Below are 25141 nucleotides of genomic sequence, written 5' to 3'. Positions count from 1 at the left end.
GTCTGTGGCACAGAGACGGCATCAAGAGAAGGGAAAACCCCACCAAACCCAACCCAGCCAGGCCTGGCCTGTGCCAGGCACAGGGATAAGGCTCTCCTGCCCACCTGTGAGTCCAGCTTAGCCCACCTGAACATTTCCTGCAGCAACTCATTCGATCGGATCAAACAACAAAACCTCTCACTACTTCAGCTGCCATGAACCAGCTCAAAACCGCTTTCTGCAGCCTCAGGTGAGCACCAGTTAAATTAAAATCAGAGCAAGGGCAAAGCAGGTGGGAGCAAAATCTGAGGGTGAAACACCAATAGCTTTTTTCAAAATAGTTTTAATTCTTGCATCCAAGGAAACAAAACCACATCTAGTTTTATATGCATTTAATAGTTTACCAATTGGTACAATAAGATTTTTTTAATATGCAGAAAACATGAATAGATTTTGTTTTACACAGTCTGAGAGCAACAAATCTTACTGTAAAACACAGAGCAGTATTATATACATTCCTTTACCGATTTTGTTTTAATTGTGTCAATGCTTCAGTTAACTCCTACAGCCTGGGAACTGTTCTCTCCAATTGCAACCTCTAACAGCGCTCAAACAAACATCTGACATTTGCCTTCACGTCGATGTCGGGATCGACTCTAAAGCGTGAGGATTTTGCTTACTTCTCTTCAGAATGAACTCGGGGAAGCCTGAGGGACAGGCAGGACAGGAAAGCAGCTACTTACATGACACAGTGGAAAGATAAAAAGGCCAGTTAACGCCAGTTGTGACTTGCAAATCCAACGCGACCCCCCCACTCCCCCCCCGTCCATCCCACCCCTCTATGCACGTGCTCTTGCTACAGGACTCTCGGTATTGATTTAGTACACGGACGTTATATACAGCTGGACACAACAGCTCACTCCAAGGGCGCTTCTCCTTCACTCCACTCAGCATTTGCAATATTCAAACCATTAAAGGATTACCAAGCCACCACTGTCTACAAAAACAAAGTATTTTTCCTTTTAACCAGCTCTCAGGAGAGTCAGGAGCTGTCTAAGAGTGATTTCTCAGGCAGTTCACATGGACAGGAAGCGGCAGAGGAGAGGCAGGGACCCCATGCCCACAGTCCCCACTCACTACCAACCAGGGGTTGTTTTCCTTTCCTCAGTGTCCTGGGCACACATTGGTCACACCACACACAAAAGCAGGACGGGTTTGTTTCACCTTCTAAAGTGCAAGGTGGTATAAAACACCAAGCTCAGCTTCTATCTAAGCCACAAAAGATGTCGCACTTTCTGACGCGTGTGGCACGCCGCAGGCTAGGCTAAGCCCAGGGAGCTGCAGGGGCTCTGGGGACAGGCCAGAGCTGGGGCCTGGCACGTGCTGCCAGCTTTAGTCAGGAAGTGCCAAAGCACCAGTGACCCCCTCGCCCCCTCCAATGCATCTAGTTCATTATTGACCCAGTAACCTCACTGCTGCAGCTCTGACCACAGCACAGGCACAGCACAAGCTGACAGCAACAGTGGGGACAGTTCCACAGCACGCCCCAGTCCCCCTCACTCCCATGCCTGTGGTGTGGCTCTCTTGCAGCCAGGGCTTCAGCTTTGGTCCGGTCAGGACCATCCCTGAGATCATTCCCTGCTGCCCCACAAGGCTCACTCTGCACAGGAGCAGCGACACTGCTGCCAGCACTGGGGCCGGGTGGCCTGGTAAATGTGTCTTTGCTACAGGGAAAAAATGCAGTAGACAACTTCCACATCACAGGTACCTTTAATTTCTCATTCAGGTTTTGAGTTATGTACATGAGGGTGGTTTATTTTAGACTTAAATAAAGTTTCTAGGTCCTACCAGGAATTAAACAGATGTTATTACTTTACAGTTGCAGATGCATGGAGGGATTTAAGATGCACTACTTGTGTATCTGGAATTCTCCAATAGGACAAAAAGCAGCAAATTTTTCCAGTCCAAGCAGCTAACGAACAAAACAGATTTTATTCGTGCATGCTTATGCAGCAACACACACCGAGAATGACAGAAACCACTGGATTTAAGAGATTAGCCTGGATCTTAAACTGTCTCTGAAAACCCCCACATCAGAACCCCGCTTTCTCCACTGCTTCCCAGAGGACCCCACAGCCCAATCCGGCTCCTCCCACAGAACTGAGGCTCCTTCTGGGCTGACTGTGGAAGTTTCCCTCTCACCAGTGCAGTGCGTTCACCCTCCAGCCCACCCTATGCTGGTCAGGGACTCTCAGGGGCATTAAAAGGGACATTTTAAAAGCCATGGATTAAACCAAAGGAATAAAATAAAGCACAAATTCATCTGTTAAAACATCAGCCTGGTACTTCATTGTATTGTAAATTTTAAAGCTGATTTTTAAAAACACCTGGTTAGTTTGATAAGTATTGTAATTCTTTGTTATCTACAATGGAATCTGTCACAAAAATGCTGATTAAAATATTAATTTATAATATTTTCATTCATTTCAGATCAAAATATGTAACTTCAGGGATATGCAAATTAAAAATTGTGTACACCAAACAACATAAATACTAATAACTGAGCTGGGCTGGTTTTGCTGATAGGTTTGGTTTTAATGTTTATTATCATTCCCACAGATGGGTGTGGGCTTTGTTCATGGCATCTTTGTTTTAGAAGCCTGCATGGATCTGACCTGCCATTGTCAACTGATTCTCAACATACTCAGTGCTTCCTTTAAAGCACTTCAATGCTGCAGCCCAAGGTTTTTCTCCACATGCAAACCCCAGGATGTTTTAATTGGAGCCACACTGCCAAGGTGAGGATCACCTCATTGTCCAAGGAGCACTAAGGAAATCAAAAAACTTTTGTATACCCCAATTTCCTGCCAGTGAATGAGGGAAGTGTCCTTTGATCCTGCTGTGTAAATAGGAATTGCACATCTCTAACAAACATGGAAAGCAAACAGCAAGTTGGACCATGGCAGTCATTTGGGAGAGGAAGCTCTACTGGAAACTGGATCACTAAACTCTAGTGGGATGGACAACTCCTCCTGGAAGTTCGTCTAGCATTAAAAAAAAAACCAAACAAAAAACCATTTAAACTTAGTTTAACAGCACAGCTTAACCATTGAATGACCAAATAAAAAATAAATACATTTATCACATCAGCTGCGACTAAGATTTGTTGTCTTATTTCAGGTTTACAGTCAGTTCTATAAATATACCAACCCTTGCGTGATAGGAGGCCAAAACAAATGTTTTCTGTTGATTTGGCAAATGTTTCATGACAAATATTCCAGAGTTTAATTAATTTCCATTAATTACATATAAGGTTCAGAAGATTCTGAATTGCAGCCTTATTATCTAGTATTCTTAGAGAAGATTTATTAAGCACACTTAAGTGATGTTACATAGATACACATTTCTGAAAGAGCCCTACAAAACTTTTCCCAAATGAGGTCACCAATTCAGGCACCAACAGACAGCAGAAAGAAAAACAGGTATAATTATCCGACATAACGACACTGTCAACTATTCAGTTAAGTGCCCTATTCCAATCATCCCACTTCTGCCTTCTCAGGTCTGATGTGACCAATGCCAGCCCATGTTCTTAAACCTATGGTACTTCTAGACAACGTATGTAAATTTACAGTATACAATTTGGATTCACCATGCATGAATACTTTGTGTGTAACATTTAATAAGCTCAATCTACATCCAGAATAATTTACATGAAAGGACAATATTTATTTAAACAGAGCTCAATGGGTAACCATGGTATCTGAGTGCATCCAGAGGAAAAGGGGTCACTGTGAACTCCATCAGCGGCACTCCCACACTTTTACTGTTTGATCTACACTCCCAGTCACCACGTACGGGGCTGTCTTGTGGAAATCTGCCAGGAGACAAAAGCTCTCGTTACCAGTGAACCCAGAACTTCAGCATTTCCTACTCTCACTGAATGGCACTGCTTTTCCAAAAACAATTCTACCAGCTCAAAGGCTAAATTCCAAAGCTCCTGGCTATACTTTTGTAGCCAAATTCTCTCATGCCGTTACCAAGATCTGGTAACACAAACAAGGAATGTCCAGGAATTCCAAGTAACTCTTTTCTGACTGTTGTGCACACCCTACTTTTCCTTTTGCTGGGCAAGCACTGACACTAGAACCCTCCCCACGTGCCTGCATGCTCTGGTGACAGGTTCCAGAACTCCCTGTCAGTTAACATTCTTATCCATAAGCAACACTGGCAGTAGAAGTGGAAAAATCCAGCACACTCTAAATTCTACAACTGACATGGGTGGGGGGTTTGACTAGAAACTGGAGTTAATTTCTAGTTCATTTCTTCTACGCAGAGAGCACAAGGTGCCACCAGGGCCCCAAGGTGAATGGCTGCCTGGTGCCCAGCTGCAGCAGCAGGGAAGCAGCAGCTCTGGCACAGACAGCAATACGTACCCAAAGAGGTAACAAAGTGTTCGTGCGCGTTGAGGGTTTTCATGCATCGCTTGTTCTTGAAGTCCCAGACACGGAGAGTCTTGTCATCAGCACAGCTCAAAATAAACTTTCCCCCAGAATGGAACAGGACGCCACGTACCCAGTTATCATGGCCCACCTTGTGCACAAGGAGAGATCAGTGAGCAGGCTGAGAGCTGAGCATCCCACACCTCGCACTAGGGCACACTGAGGGACCCTGCCTGGCCCCGCAAGGACAGCACTGAGCTCCCGAGACCTCTGAAAACTCACAGCTTATCTCCAGTTTCTATTATTACACCTCTATCAGTCCTCCCAACAATGCAAGTTTCTGTACTTGAACGCAAGCAAACAGCAGTCCTCATGTGATCTGCACCAATTCTGCTCTCCAGCCCCAGCACCACCACCCAGAATCTGAGCTGGGAACAGCAGGCCATGGCCTGCAGGAAGTCCCACACGAGGCAGCAACGTGATACCTCACAGAAGACACAATTCAGATGATTACCAGCATTTCTGTAAACAATCCAAGCTACTCATAACAGAACCTACACCACAGTACTGCATTCACACTATGATTTTGGAGATTGTCAGTATTTCTTAGCAACAACAAGATCTGAACTATAGTAGCCATTAAAGCTGTATTTCCAGCATTTGGATTATTATAACTCTGGCTTATCTTGAAAACATGACATGCAAGATGATACATTTCATTAAAACTGGTTGCACATACGCAGCTAGGACTGCCAGAAAAAACACCAATGGACTTACAAGTGTCATAAGGCACATGCCAGTGCTAATGTCCCACATCTTAATGGTCTTGTCTCTGGATCCAGACAGCAGAAAAGGCCCAGGCTTGCCACTCTTCTTAGTCTACAGAAAATTATGTTTTAAGTTATGGTACGCATAGGATGGAAGCAGCAAGAGGAGGAATGAAGCAGATCCCTTCCCAGTGATATTGTTTAGTACCAAAATCAGATCATACAACAGCTTACAGCAAGTAAACCCACACTGACAAAGCTGCATCACAGGCACTGGTAGTAATGCTAGGAGAATTACACAATCTGTTAAAAGAAATGGTTGCTTGTCCTGCTGATTCCACAAGCCAAGTAACACTTTGAATACACACTTGCCTACTGCAAGACATCCTCTGTTAACAGCAGACACAGCTCAAGGGCCACATCTCGGGACAAACAAGGACGCAGCTCACACATATTTTTGTGCTCACATTCTTCATAAAATGTAATGAAGCAGGGTTAAGAATTCCTGAAAACTTCTGACTGTGAAGTGATTTCTGTGTGTGCCCATGCACGGTGTGACCACGGCCGAGCTCACCTGCCCCAGGCGTACAGGGAAGGTGCTCCCCTGCGGGCTGTGCCCGATCCCTCCAGCAGGGGGCAGGAGAGGCACCCCGGCAGAGCCCACACGGCCTCAGGAAGGACACACCGACTTTCATTTTAATTACTTCTCATCAAAAGATCACAAGGATCTTTACGCGATTCAAGTAAAATTTGACTGAAATAACTTGTAAAAGCCATCACTAGTCAAGTCTCTGTGTTCAGTGTGGCTACTTTTCCCCTGGGGTGTCCATGGCCTTTGGAGGCGGAGGGCAAAACAGCAATGCCAGGCGGGGGTCTTGACTAGAAACTGGAGCTTATTTCTATCTCCTTTTTTCTACATTTTAACATCCTTAGAACGAAAATTTCTTCTGGCCTTTAGGCTTTCCTGAGGCTCACTAGAAGGGGTATCAGTGATCACACAAACTAGGATTCATTTTAGTTAAGGAATGCTTTCTCCCATCAGTAGCTCTACAGTAAATCACAGCAATGGCTGCTTGACTCCAGCACAGTGCACTCTGCACCCAAGACAGCTTCATTCTGCATTCCTGACTGGCTCCTTCCCCCCTCTACCTTCCAATTGCTAAGTATCCTTATAATCTTCACATTCTGCCAGAGAAGCTGCTTTACACATTTCTTTGCTGCAGTACAAGACAGCAGTCCCACTCTCATCCCTCCCTGAACAGAGCATCTCCCTGAAGTTCACTTTCACTAGTGCAAGGATAGGTCCTAAACACAAAAGCTGGACCCTGGGAAGCCAAGACGGGGCTTAGCTGCACACCAAGATACTCGGACCAAAGTACTCATATACCTGCTGTACCTGCCAGGCCCTTGAGCCCAAAGCTGAGCGGCTGTCAGTGCTACACAGAGCACGAACAAAGATCGCCCTGCGCATGCTGGTGTAACAGCCCGGGAATGTTACCTCTGATCCTGTAGCTTCTGATATGGTGGAGTAGGAGCTCTCAGGAGCCCAGGAAATGCACTCTACCACATGCTCGTGCTCTCGGAGCTCAGCTTTGCATTCCTTTGTCGCCACCACCCACACGCGCACCGTCTGGTCGTTGGAGCAGCTGGCAATCAAGGTGCCGTCCTGGTTGGGCCGCACCATGCGCACCCATTCTCTGTGCCCCGTGAAAGTCTTCACGCAGTAACTGTGCAAGAAACACAGCATCACCCAACTGCTGGCACAATCACCCCTGCACGGGCCTTGGAAAGCTCAGGACACCTCACCTACTCAGTGGTTAAGATAAAATATTTTAGTGCACGCATGTTCATCCAGGCAGCTGATGAAGCACGCCATAAGGAGTTTGTGGAAAGGATGCTGATGTGAGAAAGCAGCAACAGCTAGGAGCTAGCTAAAACTTGTTAAGGTAAAAAGCAGGAAACTTGGGGGAAAATTAAGTTGACATGACTACTTGCATTAAACACGTATTTTAAGAACAAGCAGAGATTTACAAGTCATTTAGGTTATTAGAGAGGCAATTGATAAATGAAACAAGCAAGAAGACAAAAAAAATCAGGGGACACCTTGATCTGTGTCAAGAAAGGTAACAGATACTTTCTTTAAACTCATAGTAAACCAGTGAATTTATTTTTCTAACTGGTCATGAGCTAGAGATCTACCCTCATAGCTTCTAGAAAGACAAAACCAGTTAGCTTTAATTAGTCAGTATTAACATCTAAACCCCTCTACCTAATGACTGCAGCAGAATCTTTCGGTGAATTACTCTAAACAGCAGAACATCATTTCTCAATTCAAAGAGTGCCTGCTGACATCCAGATTCCTGTGTCCCATTTCTACACACAGTGGTTTCTCCTCGCTTTTGTTCTGGCGCTGTTTGCTCACAAGTGCACTTACCCTGTCTGGACTTCCCACATTTTGATAGTTTTATCCCTTGAGGCAGAAACTATATGATCTCCGTTGGGCATGATGGCTACCGAAGAAACGTTATGATCATGACCTAAAAACAAAATAAAGCCTTTATTAAGTGGCACTGGCAGAGTTTTCACAGAGCACACAGGACTTCCCTTTTTTTTTTATCTTGGTCAAGTAGCTACAGCAGCAGAGCATGCTTTATTGAATAATCTTTACATGCAAACTTGAGGTTTTATGAAATAATTATCCATACTTTTAGAACCCACACAGTCCAGACACTGAGCATACTTAAAGGTGCTTTGTTTTTTACTTGCATATACCTATGGGTGGGTGTTTATTTTTTTAAGTCTCAAGCATCCTCTATTTCTACTCACCCCTTCTAAAAAATGATCCTAAAAGCAAGAAAAAAGCTCTTACATAAGACTATAAAAACCATTTGCTGTCAATATTAGAATCTTATAGCTGTGGGTGTTGTACTTTCTCATTTTTCCTATGGCTTTCAAACCCAGTGCAAAGGGAACGTTCCTGTGTGATCAAACACATGCAGCCAAACCCCACATGGAGCAGCCACAACTCCTCTGGCACTGATTCCTCCCTTCCTCTGGCCCTGCATCAGGAACTGAGGGCTGAAGGAATCTTTCACTGATTTGAAGGTAGTTTTACTGTCTAGCAAGCATTTGATATTTAAAGCTGAAGTCCCTCAGTCATTTTGTTTCAGAGATGCTTCCTACACCATCATGCATAGTAGATTGAAGATGCTATTTCATTCCATAAACACTGCATGTATTCCCCTATTTACAGAGCACTCAAAGTACCAAACTATATCTCCCCTTTTTTCTTTTGGAAAATACTCTGCTCTATAACCCCATTCCACATCAGCAGTTTTCCTGGATTAAAAAAAAAAAAAAAAATCTCTTCACTTTACAGACTGCTAAATCAATCCCTTAATACCTTACCATGCATAGTTCTGATGCACTCAAAGCCCTGGAAATCCCATAGCTTAATGGTCATATCAGCAGAACAGGAGGCCAAGAGTTTGCCAGTGTGGTCAAAGGAAATATCTTGCACAGAGTCTGTGTGCCCCTTCAGGGTTCTCTCAAAGTCTCCTGTCTCATAATCCCACACCTGACGAGGGAACAGACAGCCTGTTAGCAGCAGCCCATTACTCTTTGTATTCTGCAGCCTCACATTTGCACTCTGCAGGCCAGCCTAGCACGTTGTTCAATAATTAAGCAAGTAAGAGACAGACAGTCCTAAAAAGCTTAATAGAAGAGAAGAATAAATTTCTTTTTATGTGATTTTGTTACTTATAAATTAACAGAATTAATGCATTTTGAAAACTATTTTCAGCTAACTTTAAGCATTATAACCCCAGCAGGAGAACATGTTTCACTGTATTGATGCCACCTATTCCACAGACAGTTGTCTGGAGCACACACATACCTTTATTGTGGCATCCTCTGAAGCAGAGACCATAACACTGAACACTGGATGGAAAATGACTCGGGTGACAGGACTCCTGTGCCCACTCAATGCATACTTCTCTGGAGGACGAGGAATCCACTCTTTAGGGTCTCGTTTCTGACCAAGAGGTCCACCTGATGTAAATTCTTCCTTAGCTTCATTCAGCTTCGATTCTAATTCCATTACCTAAGTGTAAGAATTTTAAAGAAACCTTTCATTTCCAGTTTTATACAAGATCTAATTCACCTTCTTCATTAGTAATCCAAATAACAACTGACTCCAAAACTCACAGAAAAGCCAAGACTGCACGGACCAAAACTGATAACCAACATTCAGTAGCACTGATTTTAAAAACCAAACCTAAATTAATCATTTATAGCTTATTCTTTAATAATATATAGTTAATTCTTAATAATCTAATCATTAATAATTTATTCTTTTCAAATTCTCAAATATTTTCACAGGAAAAAAAAGTTCTACAAAATCCCCTTTACTCACACACTGTACAAATACATCTGAAATACGATTGTGCCAAACTACCAAAGAAGGTTGTGCTAACAAAAAGGAATGCCACTGCTGCAGGAATTCTGTGTCCTGTTGGAGCTAGCACACACATTAACCAACAACAGAAACACTGGAGGGCTAATAAACCCTCACTGTATTAACCTGCACAAGGGATAGGACTTCATTGTTAACACACTGATTTCAGGGGGTTTTTTGCTTTTGATACACTCATGAGCCATTGAAGCATGACTAAAAAGAGTTTTGTACTCTCCACTTGCAGCACAATCCCCATGGAATGCACTGGAGCTAATGGCTCCTTCCCTCCAGGGCCATGGCCAAAGACAACAGGCAGCACTGATTTTTCCTCCGTTGCAGCCTGGCCTGACCCTCTGCACACAGCAATTCCATCTCCCCGCTCACCAACTGCCTCAAGGCACCTCTTGCCTCTCCAGCTTCAGGACTGCACACGCACGTTCAGTGCTGAATGCTTTCTGGGCTAACTTTTAATACATGCACATCCAGCACATCTCTACTTACCTTCTTTTGTAATCTTATAACAGACGTCCATTTCTTTTCCAGAAGTCCAGCATACTTCTTATCTAACTCTTCATTCTGAGAAGAGGCATTTAAAGAAAGAGGAAGAAAAGCAACACAAACGTCAGAGGTGCAGAAGTAACTAAGTGCTGCACATCCTTTCCATTACAAAATTACAGTCTCATACTACAATAATCCTAAATGTGATGAAGATAACAGACATCAGAAAATAACCATGCCAAGATTTACTCCACAGCAGACAAAAGCTCTGAGGACTTGCTACCTTGGTCAGAGACAGATGTTAATCTACTGCTATAGTGGGGCACTTGTGAAAGCTGGAGTAATTTGCATGAATGATTCATACAAAAATTAAATCTCTTTGTAGAGCTACACATCTATCATTCCAATTTACTCAAATATTTTCAGCCTTTACCTTTTCTTTCCACTTTAGTATAGCCCACTCCAATTCAGATATTCCTGTGTAAAAGTTGTGAAACTTTTAGCAGCTGTGTTTTCTCTTTCCCTCAGGACCATCTAACCTATTTATATTGCTTTCCTAAGCTTTGGGAAGAGAAGACTAAATTAAGTTGATAGATAAGGCAGATAGGGAAATTATATTAGGATTTTCAATTATAAGCATGGTATTTCAATTCATCATTTCTACTTATTTATTCAATACTAGTAGCAAATTGGAGAAATTAAGTCAAACTTCAAGCATTTTGGAAAAAGAACAACGCAAGATATGTAACAAAGAAAAGGCAAGGATTTTTCCAGCACAATTTACTACTCAATCCAGCTGTAGCCATATGAAATGCATACCTCCTATGCTAATAGGTGGCAAAGTTAAAAATTATACCAAATTATCTGTGACAAAGGCAAGTCAACAGAATGAAGTCGCAAGAAATGACTGGTCTGAGTCACTGGCATCTGTAGAGTCTAAGCAAACAGAGCTGCTTACCAGAGCTGGTCACACAATCACAGAATCACAGACTGGTTTGGGTTGGAAGGGACCTTGAATCTCATTTTGTTCCACGCCCCTGCTGGGGGGGAACACCTTCCACCAGACCAGGCTGCTCCAAGCCCTGTCCAGCCTGGCCTTATTGGATGATGAATCCCTATGAACTGTTTCAGCCTGCCCTCCTACTACACGGTTACCCAAGATGTATGCAACAGACTCAGGTGATGGCTTAACTCCTCATTCAGCTCAAATCTCACAAGGATTTTCTGAACTAAAATATACATGAAGAATCTTGTTTGAACTCACCACATCTAATTCAGCTTCCTTTTTAAAAACCGAGTATGCCTCCTCGTAGCCATTGGAACGGAGGTAATCTGCTATCGCTCGATTTCTACAAAACAACATTTCAAATACAATTTAAGGACTCAGAGAAATACTGCCATCACAACATAGTGCATTCTGATCAGATCCTTGTCTACGTTATAAAGTCAAATAGCGAAAAATTTCCAGAATTTACTCAAGATAAATGTAGAATTCACAGATTGCATCTTATATTGCAATATGCTTACTGCAAATTGAAGAATCCATTTTTTATGTCACCAGTAACTTTGAAATTTTATTTTCATCATTTCCCAATTCTAGTTTCAAATACCATCAGTTCTAGCAAAAATAAAGAGTAGAGAGATCCAAACCACAATACACAGAACTTAAAGGGCATGTGAACAGAGAAACTCTAAATAAAATCTATTTTGAAACAAATGCTAATAATTGAAGTTTAATGAAAATGCAATACAAACTTAAAAACAATGATCCCTTACAGTTCATCTCGTTGCCTTTGTGACAGCACCATCGTGGCTGAGATGTCAGGTTAACGTGATCGAGCAGTGGCTTCTCCTCAAGAGCTAAAGCCTTGGGAACCCAGGATCCACAATTCAGTCTGCCACAGCGGCTTAAATCACAAGTGTTTCCCCAGATGTCAAACCCAGTAGGAAATCCAGAGGCATTCAACACAGAAGATTCAATCCATCTACAAGGAGGAGAAAGAGACATCATTTGTTTCCTTGAAACAAGCGTTGCTCAGGCAGCTTTCTTAGATTTATCCAAGCAGCATCTTTAAAGACTCTGGCTCTAGCCCAGCATGGGGCCCTTGCAGCTACAGTGCTACACAACTGCAGCACACAAGTGACTTTTTCCACTCCAGTACCACCACCTGAGGGAGTTTGGAAGAACCGTTGAACAAGAGACAATACTTGTTCTCTTTGTTTACCTGGAGTTAATACTTCGCCCCCCCCCATGTTCAGGGCACAGCAAATTTTTAAACAGTCCTTCAATCTGATCAGAGTGGCACCATTACCATGGGTAGAGCTGCCACAGGCCCATGACTGCAGCTGGGCTGAGGCAGTGGAGTGATCACAACACCTCTGGCAAGGCCAGCCAATTTGGGATACAGCTGAAACCCGACACGCTCGAGGTGGCTCAAGCCAGTGGAGCTGTGCTTTTCCAAAACACAGACTCATTAGTATCCTTTGATTCAGAAACATGAACTGCAGCATTCTCAGTGCACAACCTGCTTCAACTGGGCAGCTTCAACCTCTGCTCAGTGACATCACCAAACCCACACTGCCTTTGCTTTCTGCACTGCAGGGACCTTGTGAGCACCACGACCACGGGAAGTGCTGAAATGGCACTTCTTGCACACCTGGCAGGTTCTGGACAGAACTCATCATTCACTCAGGCGGCTCAGCAAGTCTGACCAACCAACCAGCCTTCAGCACCGAGATAAGCTGAGGCAATGCACAGAGCTCAGAGACAGCAGGTGGGTTTGTATACTTTCTACCGACTGCTAGAAGACTGCACACTCCCGTGCCTCACCTCTGCCCCTCCCTAGACACACAGGTACACTGACTGCAGTACCACAGCTCAGTAACAATTTCAGTAAGGAGCCCCCTCTAAACAATAGCCTGCTATGAAAAAAGTAAGGAAAATACCAAGCGTGTATCATTAATGGCTACTTATTCATCACAGGGGATCAGAGGCTTCATTCTAAACCCATCTAGGCCCTGCTGTCTGCTTCAAAATGAGCTTAAGCAGCAAGTTGCTTGTTTCCACCCTGTTGGTGGATCTTAACCATTTGGTTATGATAGGAGCACTCTGAACAGGCAATGCCTCATTTAATTCGTCTAACCTCTTCCCCAATAGCTATTTCAGAAACAATTCATCTGAAAACTAAGAGCATGGGCTTCATCCTTTCAGATAACAGAAGCGAGCATTTCACCTCCTCTTGTCCCATAATCCAATCCATGCCAGGTAAAGAGACAGCCGGGTTTCAAGAGACGTCCGGCGCTCAGTACAGAGCAGAGTACCTACCACACGCAAATGAACGGCAATGCAGTTACCATCCGACACAAGGTCCTGCAGCGCTGCTCAGCGCCCGCAGAGGGCGCGCCGCGGGACGCGCGGTGCCGAACCGGGCCCGGGCGCGGGGGCGGCGGGACGGGCCCGGGCCCGGCCCAACACACGGCAGCGCTGCTCGGCGCCCCGCAGCACAGCGCAAACACGCCACGGCCAAAACCCGCCTCCAGGCCTGCCAGAGGAACAGCCTGAAGGTGGGATTTGTATTTGAACCGCCGCTATGCAGTGACTGCCTAGCAAATCCAGTGACAGTGCACTGACTCCAGTAAAAAAGCCCAATATCTCATCAATTTTGTAGTGGCATCTGGGAGATGCAATTATAACAGCAACTGTGTTTGTAAGGACATCTTTTACATGTCATCTATTTAGAAATGCATTTTCCCTGTCAAATGTAAAGCAACCCCAACCTTTTCCATATCCCATATCCGCTTCCCAACACCTGGGCTGCTCCACAATCTAACTCTGAATTGTTAGTAAGAAACAGATCCTAGTACTAGATAAATTCCAGTAGCCACATGGCAAAGTAGCTACTCCTGCTATTAACAAATTACAGCTGAGCCAAAGCCACCAACCAACTGATCTACAGCTTCTCGCTCCTCCAGAAGGGTCTGTTCCAAGCGCCCTGCTCAGCATTCCTGACTTTTAACTACAAAGCCACCTGAATAGAAGGGGAAGTATTTTTAGGACTACCCCCTTCATAGACAAAACCAGAAAAACAAAACTAAAACAACCAAAACCCACTGTAAACAAAGAAAAAACCAAAACAAACAAAAATCCCCCACACAAAGAACCCACTCAAGCAGAAGTGTTCAAACCCAAAAGGACCACCATTAATTACACACCTGTGCCACTATGTGAACTACCTTTTTTTCAGCTGGAGCAGACTTTGTGACATACAGGCTTCAGCAAAGCAAGACTAACCAGTCCTCCTCCATCATCTATCAGCCACCACCTCGCTACCCTCAAACAGCTCAGCCATGAGAGGCAGCTGGAGCTCTGGGGGAACCCTGGGGAACAAAAACAACCCACAAAGAATTGCCACCTGTCCATTACATCTTGCCTCAAAATGGTCACTTTGTATCAGCACATTAAGGCAGTGTCAAGACAGAGTTAGATATTCTTCTGAAAGAAAAGATGTCTTTACGTGAGAATTTTACTCTGTCCACTATTAAATACAGGAAAAAGCACACTGAATTTAGCCACCCATGGAGTAACAGCTACTAATTTAGTGTGAACCAGGATGTGCCTTTTATTAATAGCCACTTACACGCTTCCAAGTTGCAGTTTCTAACTTAAAACCTATGTGATTCCCTATCAATAGTGTGCATATACAAAAGCACCAAGCGGCAAACCTCTGCATAAGGACAGCAACAGAGGGCTACAGGTGTTCTCAGCAAGATCAGGTGTCATTGTAAGCCTTTAAAATTGGGAGCTGGCAGGAGACCTGTCGCTGGCACAGGTACGACACATGCAACGGGCACCTCTCACTCCTCCTGGCAGCACAGGACCTGCATGGTTTTCTACAACAACACAAACCATTCCTTACCTATACAAAATATACTCCTCATCTCCACTAACAGCAGCAGATCCTCGGCAGGCAACTGCACCTCATCCCAGCTGGCCACCTTTCCCCTCAGCTACAGATCAGCTTTGATACTCAGGACTGGGAGAAACATCAGAGCAGTACAGAGAGCAGACCTACTTCAATCCTTTGGTGCTGCAGGACTAGAGAGTGGCATACTAAAGCACAATCTTTAAAAATACATTCATTTTAAAAGAGACAGCCCCGCACCGGGCTGGCACGGACAGGAACACCCTCTGCCCCAGGGTGACTGAGAGGATTCCACAGACCAATGCTGCTTCCTGCCTTCAAACACTGGGCTCTTCCACCGATGGCTATCAGTGCTTCCGAGATTACTGGAAAACCTCACAATAACTTAATGAGAGACCTGCAAATGATTCATAAATGCACCAACAGCAAAATGAAAAAAGTTCAGCTCCATTTGTTAGCTGAGACAGCTCTACAGGAGGTATCCAAGCACAATAGCTACACGCTCAGTCGCAGCAATGAGGTAGGGCATAAATAATCACTTTCAGGCAAGAGATTCCCCTCAGCTCATGGTACGCTACGCCAATAAATGATACACCTTGGCTTGTAGGTATTTCTATGACTGTGTTCATTCTTGCTTCAGGAGACACTTCACTGACTAACAGTGCCCATTTCTGCTGCTCAGAAAAAGTCACAGTAGGCTTAGGCTCATAAAATCTTCAGCACAAAAACACAAGCTATGTACACTAAACATGTAACTGTAGCCTATTATATTAAAAATTAGAAGTGATACATGGCATCAATTACAGAGCTAAAGCATCAGCAGATACAGAACAGAGCAGCAGAGTGCAGCTCTGAAAGCTCAGCAAACCTTTAGCTCAACACTGCTTTAGGAATTGTGTATTTTTGCAGAATTCTAATACTTTAGTTAACTCAGCTACAAGACCATTTTTTCCATAAGTATTATTATGACAACATTTTAAATTATATTCTCCAAGAACGTTTATTGAAGGAAACAAAATCGGACATCACTTTTGCAGACTGTCAGCTAAGGCACACCTAATACAAGGTATTTAGTGTTAAAAAGGCACATGAACCATCACCAGCATCAGAAACACAAAACTGAGTTCACACTGTGAAATCAATTAAGAGTTTTTTATTATTCACATTAAGGTTCCAATTTAAATCTTAGCTTATCATTTAAAATGTCAATAACCCCTATAAAACTTAAACCATTTTGAAGTGTCCAGCTACATGTTAGCAACTTTCAAGTGGTTTCTCTAACACATTCTATCATTCTTAAAAGGTTTTTTTACCTCAAAGAAAACTCCTGGAGTTTCCTTCTGCGTTGTTAATATACACAAAATCCTACTTCAGTTATCTCCCTCTCTTCAGCTAATTTTATAATCCCAGTGAAAGGCCAGCCATTTATGATAACCAAAGGCCACCAAAAAGAGTAACTGAATTGATATAATCAGAATTAAATTCCACAATTCTTTAAAGCTGAAAGGATCCATTTGTGCATTACTAAAGGCGAAACTCTTGTTGCATTGTCTCTTGCTACATGGCTGGCACAGGAGGTCCTTGCAAGGTTCTTCGACAGTGTATCCTGTTTCATAACATTAACAAGAGAACTTAAAGGGGTTATTTGGGAGTAATTCCCAGGCAATTAGAGCTACAGTCCTTATGGAAGAACTAGACCACATGAATTGTTCTCTTACACCTCTGGATTATGTTGCTAAATTCTATCAAGTATATAAGAAAACTTCCTTTTAATTTAAACTCATTTTTAATGGGTCTGATTTTGTTTGAAAAGCATAAGCAAAAAGCTGCTCTATCAAACTCAAGCCACAGAATAAGACAATTCTTTCCACAATGTACTCAAAACCAGATTCCATAGAAGTGAAGTAATATCCATGGTTCCTAGGCATAACTATCAGGACCTGAAAAGGGTTCCCAGATATGTCTCTATCTGTTGATAGGAAAGAAAAACAGTAACAAGTAAAATAACAAGTAAAAAAACTCTCCTGCTTCCATCCCGCCCCCCATTACTGCAGGAAAGCACATCCACAGTAGAATCACCCAGGCACAGGCATGCAGCTGCTCTTAGTGCAGCAAACAGACCTTATCCTAGAAAATGTTGGAATCCATCACCTGCTAAGCCAGCAGGGATGAGTGGGAGAATATGAGAAAGCTACTCATTTATGAGCTGGGTTAATCTTTTTTCCACTTTTCAGCCTACATCAGTAAAGCTGGCTGAGGGATTACGACAAAGTGAGCTCCAACAGCTATCTGATTTGGGAAAAACAAAACAAGAAGCAAATCTGATCTGAATTACAACTCTGAGCCTTATTTTTAATTCATATGTTTAGTAAGCCTGTTATTCTGCAATTAAGGGAAGTCTCAAAATGCCCGTAGGTCAACACTTTGCTTGATACATCAATGTATTATCCACAGAGTACACAGAGCATTCTGTACAGTGCTTATAATAATTCATAAAAAACATTTCCCGTTTCAGTTCAGTTACAGGTTTATCAAAGGAAATATATTTTTAACATGAAAAAAGTGAAAAATTTTATGCCTGTTTTCTTCCCCATTTCACCTACTTTTACTGCTTTTGCTAAAAACCTGATACAGTAGTTTAGTTCTGAAAATAATTCAGCATAAAATCCATGGGGAACCAGAAAGCAATCTGTAGCAGATCAGATATAGTGCCTGTGTTCCAAAGACTTGGAATGCAGGTTGCAATTACATCTGAAAAATAAAGCTAAGGAATGTCATCAAGATGCTAAAGAGCAGGAGCAAGTTGGGTGCTCCACGCAGCATGCTGCCGAAAGAAACGCCTGTGCATTCTGAAATCAACTCCTATGCCCGTCTGCTTTCCCATATTATTTCAAGCTAAATTTTTAACACATCACCAGCAGTCACTACCCACCTTTAGGACTGTAAAACAACAAAACACATTTCTGGCCTCGTTACCTTCCCAGGCACCAACACCAAATGACTTTGAGGAATCTGGGCCAAATTTGCTTGGGAAATATTTTTTTTTAAAAGAAGACTTTAATTCAATCTTGACATTTTTTCACCATGTATCACTTCAGTTTTGCAATTCTGATAGAAGCACGATACAATTAATTCTCAGGAGAAACATCTTGAGTGAGCATTGTCATATCATTTTAGAGTCTTTGAGCTTCCTCCAGGTCAGAGCTCCAGCCTGAGGTCTGTGTGTAGGCTCTGGTGGAAAACAAGGGAAAACATCCTTCTTCTAACCTGCCTGTTCAATTCTAGGTGAAAACGCAGGTAACTTTAGCTACCAACAACAGGAAGAATGCAGGCTGCAGTAGAAAACACAGCTCTAACGTGTGTGAGAAGGTTCTGACCTGGCAGCCCCGCTCTGCTGCTCGGGGTGTGTGAGAGCAGCAGGACAGCACGCAGGGGTAGTGTTACGGGCTCCATGTTACACGCTGCTACTCAACACTTGCTCAGAGCCAAGCGCATCAGGGTCAGCTGCACCACTCCAGCAGGGTATTTTTCAGTATCATTATTGCTAGGTCAAACAACACACACACGTTTTGGGATAGCAATTCTAGACCACCAGGAGAAGAGTGCTGCACTTAGATATGTCTGTCAGCAGGCATGCACCGGATTTGAACTTTGTTGTTCTCAGTTCTTCCTCCCATACTTCTCTGGCTTGAAGAATTAAGTAACAGATTTATAACTGTAAAAGAGGTGACAGAACTATAACCACATTTAAATAATTCAATCATAAACTGCCTGTTATCCTGGCAATGTGATATTAACAAAAACAACCACAAATTGATTAAATTTATAAAGAAAAATATCCAGAAGAAAACTTAAAGGAACACCTATGTTCATATTTTAGAAACAGGGGAAGGTATAAACCACAAAGAAATCCAAACAAGAACTTAGAACTTCCACTCTTCAATCATGAGAACACTGTTGGTCCTTTATCCATTTTCAAATCTTGTTGACCAAAAATGGTTTCACTTGCCCGGGGCAGGGGGAGAAAACCAAAAAGCTCATCATAATTGTGATCTATAACATCTTATTCTGTTACAGGATACAGTGTTCAACCTCTCATGACACTAGTACCAAAAATAATGCAATCAGGGTTCTGGTAGAAGGTGTCTCTTATCACCCACCTTCACCTACTACACTCCTGCCTCTAAAACAAGAGCTGAAGGTGAGAGAACCAGAAACTTCTACCATTACTGATTTAACAGACACCATCTGTTTAAAATACATAGACACTCATTAATGACATCATCCTCTTAATAGATTGCAAAGACATGAGCATTTAAACAAACCAAATTGTTTATCCAGTCTCTTTCTTCACCCCAAAAAGTAAGTGGATCCAGCACAAGACAAGCTGCCAATGTTGTTTAGTTTTGGAAGAAATAGTCATTTATCTGCAGCAAACAGCCTAGCTGCTTCCAGCTGATTTTCCTCTAGTCTTAAAGAGGGATAATCGTAACACCTTTGCTTTAGCATTAAGCAGAAAAACAAGGCAGAGGCATTCTCGGGGGGAGGTGGGGAGGGGAACACTTGTCTGTCTAATTAAACCAAAGGAACTTAAGGTCTGTGGAGCACAATGGGAACAATTAACACGGATACAAGAGGCAAGGTATAAATAATCTCAGTCATGAATGCCCCTGTGCTATCCCAGATGCAAACCAGCACAGCACCACGCCACAGAGCCTGTCACCTACCTCACAAGAGGTGTGACAGCTGAGTCACCAAGCAGCCCCAGAACAAGAGGTGCCTCTGAACAGCCTTCGACCAACTCCCTCAGCAGGGACCTACTTAACAACGGATCCGAGGAAATTACAGGACAGACACTCCTGCTGCACCGCCTACAAACCTCAACCACGGACGGGCCCATCACTGGAAACACCTTCTCAAGGTGCAGCAAGTAGTTACTAGTAAAAAATATCAGGTAAGTCTTCCAGAATCAACAAATCACAACCACAACGATGTATTTATTACATTCATTTAATCACAATCCTTATCCAAAGTCCACGAGTAGTCAAGTCAAGCTGCAGGACTCACTCAGAAGCAGTACCACTAAGAAGGAAATGGCAAAAATAATTCCAAATGTATTAACTAGCAAGTACTTTGAATTAATAATGTTGACTTTTTTACATAGTTATATATGCATCAGTGCTCTTGGCATTGGTCAGTGTGACAACGCTGTGCACAACATTAGCTTTGAAAGGATTGTATGCTTATAGTCACAAGGAAATGGAGTTCAGCATACACTTACTTCACACATAACATTTTTCTTTGACATTTCCTGACACTAGATGCTAGCAGGAAGTGAAATGATAGGTGGCTTCCAAGACAGTGAACTAAAAGCAAAAGGGCCTAAATGACACCTATCTAATATTTTAAGGAGAGAGGAGGAGGTTAAAAAAAAAAAAGAAAACAGAATAAGCTTTTAAACATTATGAATGAGACAAACATTGCCTCATCCAGGTCCTGCCTCAACTTAGAGTAAAAGGCTCTTTTTTAAACAACTGGGATAAGATACAGGTTAGCAACAGACATCTGTCGGGCTAACCCGCAGCAGCTGGCATCTCCAGGGTAAAACTGGAATTCTGTGTCTCATCAGATAAAATCCTGGTTCTCACCAAGGCTTTTAATGTGTACTGTTCATCAGTAGGTCTTAGAACATGGTAGGAATGAAGAAAAGTTTTGTTCTAAAATAACAGTAATACATGAAAATCAAACATTTAACCCAACTTAGGCTCAGAACCCCACCAATAAGCTGATATGACAGAGCTACAGCTCCCACCACACCTCTGCACCACAGTGGTGGCACCATCCTGCCCACACAGCACAGCCCTCCACACTCCCCGAGCATGGACAGCATTCAGAGCAAGAATTCTGAGCAAACAGCTTATGCACTTGAAAACTGATTTTAAACAGGTCAGGATTGTATCTTAGTGCAAATGCCTACTTCTAAAAAATTAAAAGTGTAGCCTACTGTCAGGCAGATCAAAAGATAATGCAACATTACCCATGAATAAAACCCTCAAAAGGCACAATAGGAGTCCCATTTCCCTCGTGTCAGTTCACAAAGTAGCTCCTGAGAAAGCCCCGGAACCCAGGCAAGGCTTCACCAGTGCAATACATTTTTAGCAGGCAGGGTGTCCTGCCAATGATACGCAAGCTCTTATAAAAGGGAGAAAGAGGAGCCAGTTGTAATGTCACTGACAGATCTGCAAGTATGGACGGTGCATAACACAATGACTTCTCTGCAACAAACCCCACAGGAGAGTCCCAGCACCATTCTATCAACACACATGGCTCTGGCCCTTGGGAAACATCTTCAGTTGCCATCACAAATTACGTGTTAGAGGCTGGAAACTCCCCCACACCTTACAGGAAATCTGAAATTATTATCTATTAATAATAATTACAGATTTCTATTGTCCTCTTGATTTCCTGAATTTAGGCCTACACAGTTCTTATTTTCAGCCTGAGAAGTATTTCAGTGCCCACTTCATGGATGCTTCAGCTGCTCTCCCAGTCTTTACCTTTAGTTTAGAAAATGGGCCTGAAGTTCACCAAAAGAAGAGAGCTGACCTAAACCAAAGTATTCCAATGTCACTCTCCTTTGTACTACGTAATTCCAACACCTCTAGTACAGGAATACAGGGCAGCTACAGAGGGTTGTAAAAAAACTTACAAACACATGCAGTCTATACCTGAGCTACCCTGATGCAGAGGGGTCCAGCTATTGTTTGGCCAGAATACTTCACAAGAAGCATAAACACTTATTAATGATGGACATGACTATGGAGTTCTTCACGGAAGACAAGGTTGCAGTAGTGGACAAGGCAGTCAGCAGATGTTGACTCTGGAGCTGTCCCGTCCACAGCAAGTTGAGAGCAAAGACATAACCTGAGCTCTCAGGGAGAAGCACAGGAGCCAGGACAGGCAGAGGGGTCAGCAGGATGGGCAAGACAGAGCCTGTGGGCAGCCAGAAAGGAACTGTTGATGCCTTTTGGTTCTTCAGAACCCAAATGAACAGGTTACTCTTGTAGAAAAAGTGACTGCCATCATTTCAAGGGCAAAAAATCAACCAAAGCTAAGAGGGAAAGTGTTTTGCTACGTTCTTCATTGGCCTTAGCCTGGATACACATTAGACTCAGGTATTTGGCCACTGTATCCTAGAACACCTACTCCAAATGAATGAACTAGAAATAATGCAGAAACCACTGCCCCTTATTTTAATTTTGGGCCTACTAAGAGAAGCAGTCTCTTTCTTGTGTGCCCATCTCTGTGAGACCCCCGTGAAAAAGCAAAACCTCAGACTGCTTCAGAACCATCCATGTTCAATGCTGTACTTGCTCCAATCAGCACTGAAATCAGCTGGGAATGCCATGAGACACATGTGGACCAGGAGAGCACTTCCATAGGCAGCCCTTCCTAGGTGCTTCCTCCAATCCCTATTGTATTCCCCAAATCCTTTGTTCAAACGCTTTTCCACACAACTTTAAGCAGTAGTACCCAAAAGGGACAGCAATGCTCTTACAGAGCTAGAGAGCTCAAAAGGGCTTCCAAAATCCTGAGATGTTATTTTACAAGAACCTGGCACATGACGAAGGGCAACGCAATCCAGTCTGTACACTGACAGCAGTCACTCCACTGTGGTCACCAGAGAAACCAGGGATTGTCTTTTTCTCTGTGCCCACCCATAATCCGCTCTAACCAAGAAGTTCCATGAACAAATAACAGCATGAAGCCACAATACACAGGCTTCTCCAGATTCCAGAAAATCTTGTGTGTAAAACACGGGCATAAAAATTGCAATTCTTATCTAAAGTGTAAATAAAATCAATTCAACAAGTGCATATCTAAGTGGATAAATTGAAGCGGTTATCAGACAAAAAAAATCCGGCTTTGCAACAGTGACTGGTCACTTCTCACTGCCAGACAAATCAAAATCCACCCTGCAGAAAAATCAGTCTCAGAACAGAATGTGAGATTTGTTTCATTTCCGAAGCTTCCTGCACCATTAGATTCTTCCCTAAAGAAGAGACTTCATTGTTACGGCAATTAGTATTCCTCCACCCCGGCAAAGGGAGGAAAAAAAAGCTCTGAAAGGGTAATCGAGCCATTTCGCAGCTTTGCCTCCTTACTCCACCCAGTCTCTTCCCTGCTCAATGGCTGCTCACAGCATCCACAAACATGGGAACAGCAACAGAAACACACAAAAACGAGATGCCCGAGAACAAGCCGGATATTTGCAATGCATCTTACAGTTTAAAAATATTTTCTTTGTTTAGTTCCCCAACATAATTTTCCTATTTAATAAAATTACTCTAAGGGCGAATAACATTCTGACAGCAGACCCTCCCTCTCCCGAAAACCAGCCAAATGCTGCACAATCATTTACAAAATGATCATCACTGAACGAAGGTTCTTTAACCACCACCTCCTAATGCCATGAACAATACTGTCATAGGAACATATACTTAAAAGAATCACCGCAAAAATACATAATTTAGCCAGGTCAATATACCCAAACATTTAATTATATTAAAACGGTGTTTATTAAAGATTTTTAATATAGCTTAGATTAACCTTCCCCCATCCCTACTAGGCAATTCATTATGAAAGGACTTGACCTGCACCAACCAAGCCCACTGCTGCAGCACTATTGAAATGGTTCGAGTGATACCATGGCAAAGAAAGGGAAGGTGTCACATCATTATTGGTATTAAAGGTCAAGTTTAATTGCATTCACCTTAAACAAAAAAAAAAAAAAAATCAAAATAATCTCACGCCCACAGAACTGAACAAACCCTAAACTTTTCAAGGGAGGCACCACTCCCACCCCCTAACTTCCATCAAAAGCCCTGTCTGCCTATAACCTCCTGCGGAAACAAAACCTCGGGAGCAGCAATTAATACAGGATTTAAGCAATATGATAAGGTTTTCACGGGAAGCCTGTGCAGCTGCAGCCATCCAGGCAGAGATATGACCCCCAGAAGCAGAGATCAGACCTCCCTCCCCCGTTTTACTGCAGCTGGTTCTGAAGGTCTGAGCCACCTCCTATCGCTGCTGCCCTGCTGAGCACTGCAGGAAAACTGGGGATGCGAGACAAATTCTGAAACAACACCTACTCCTTTCCCTGGATTATTAATTCTCGTCTTGTTTTCGGTGCCTCGGCCGCGCTGGCCATTTGGGCCATCGCCCGACGCCCGGCCCTGCCGGGGAGGGGTGACAGGGAGAAAGCCCCGGCAGGAACCGGGGAGGGATGCTTGGGGTCCCCTCCGCGCACAAACCAGGCCCGTGGTCCCTGAAGGCTATTTTATCGCTATTTACCCGGGCGCATCGCCTCCTCCCGGTATTTGCTAAGTCACGGACGGAGCGGCGCGGCCCGAGGAGTGGGGGGGCACACGGGCCCGGCGGCGGCTCCGCGCCCGCCCCGCCGCTCCCACCGGGCCCTGTTTTCCTGCAGAGTCACCGCGGGAGCGGGGCCGGGATCCCCGGGAAGCAGGGGAGCCGCGCCCCGGCCCGCAGAGCCCCCCCACACCGAGCCGGGCGGAGGACACCGGGCCGGCCCCCCCGCCGCCCCCCGCCCCGCCCGGTCCCTCCTCACCAACGGGCGCGGCCGCCATTTTGAGAGCGAGGAGAGGGGGGGGGGGAGCGGGGCGAGGGCGGGGAGCGGGAGAGGAGGGGGAGAGCGGAGAGGAGAGCGGCGGCCGCTCGTGCCCCGGGCCGGCACAACCCGCGGGCCGGGGGGGCGGCGGGCCCGGGCCTTACCGAGCCCCGCCGGCGCCGCCGCCTCGCTGTGCCGCGCGGGTCCGGCGCCACCCGTCTGTCCCACTCACCGGCGCGGCGTCCCGGTGCGGCGTCAGGGTCCCGGTGCGGGGTGGCGGTCCCGGTGCGGGGGTTCCGGTGCGCGGTCCCGGCGCTCGGGGACGCTCCGCTCGCTCCGCGCTGTCAGAGGCGCCGCGGCCGCCGGGAGGGAGGGCGGGAGCGGCACGGCCGCCGCGGCGCTGCGCATGCGCGGCCGGGGGCGGGGACGGCCACCGCCGCCATCTT

The 25141-nt window shown here is 44.3% G+C and overlaps 1 protein-coding gene across 3 annotated transcripts; it reads right to left on the bottom strand.

Annotated features, from left to right (window-relative positions):
- Window positions 1–1730: 1730 nt before the first annotated feature.
- Window positions 1731–25066, bottom strand: PAFAH1B1 (platelet activating factor acetylhydrolase 1b regulatory subunit 1). Of its 3 annotated transcripts, none has more exons than XM_054287179.1 (11): window positions 24928–25066; window positions 11919–12127; window positions 11407–11491; window positions 10146–10220; window positions 9084–9290; window positions 8597–8765; window positions 7623–7725; window positions 6687–6915; window positions 5199–5300; window positions 4416–4572; window positions 1731–3856 (listed from the first exon to the last, which is right to left on the bottom strand). In XM_054287179.1, exons 2-11 carry the CDS (start codon window positions 11948–11950, stop codon window positions 3783–3785), a joined length of 1233 nt encoding a protein of 410 aa, XP_054143154.1. In that variant the 5' UTR covers window positions 11951–12127; window positions 24928–25066; the 3' UTR covers window positions 1731–3782. The 3 variants fall into 3 exon arrangements, with proteins under 3 accessions (XP_054143154.1, XP_054143155.1, XP_054143157.1); XM_054287180.1 differs by lacking the exon at window positions 24928–25066 and adding an exon at window positions 24696–24717; XM_054287182.1 differs by lacking the exon at window positions 24928–25066 and adding an exon at window positions 24419–24464.
- Window positions 25067–25141: the final 75 nt, after the last annotated feature.

This window comes from Melozone crissalis, unplaced genomic scaffold, assembly GCF_028551555.1.
Source record: "Melozone crissalis strain CALT ecotype California unplaced genomic scaffold, PUWL_Pcris_2 ptg000057l_1, whole genome shotgun sequence".
In the NCBI taxonomy this organism is placed as follows: domain Eukaryota; kingdom Metazoa; phylum Chordata; class Aves; order Passeriformes; family Passerellidae; genus Melozone; species Melozone crissalis.
The sequence above is the reverse complement of the archived record's forward strand: the minus strand, read 5'-3'. Positions and strand labels throughout refer to the sequence as shown.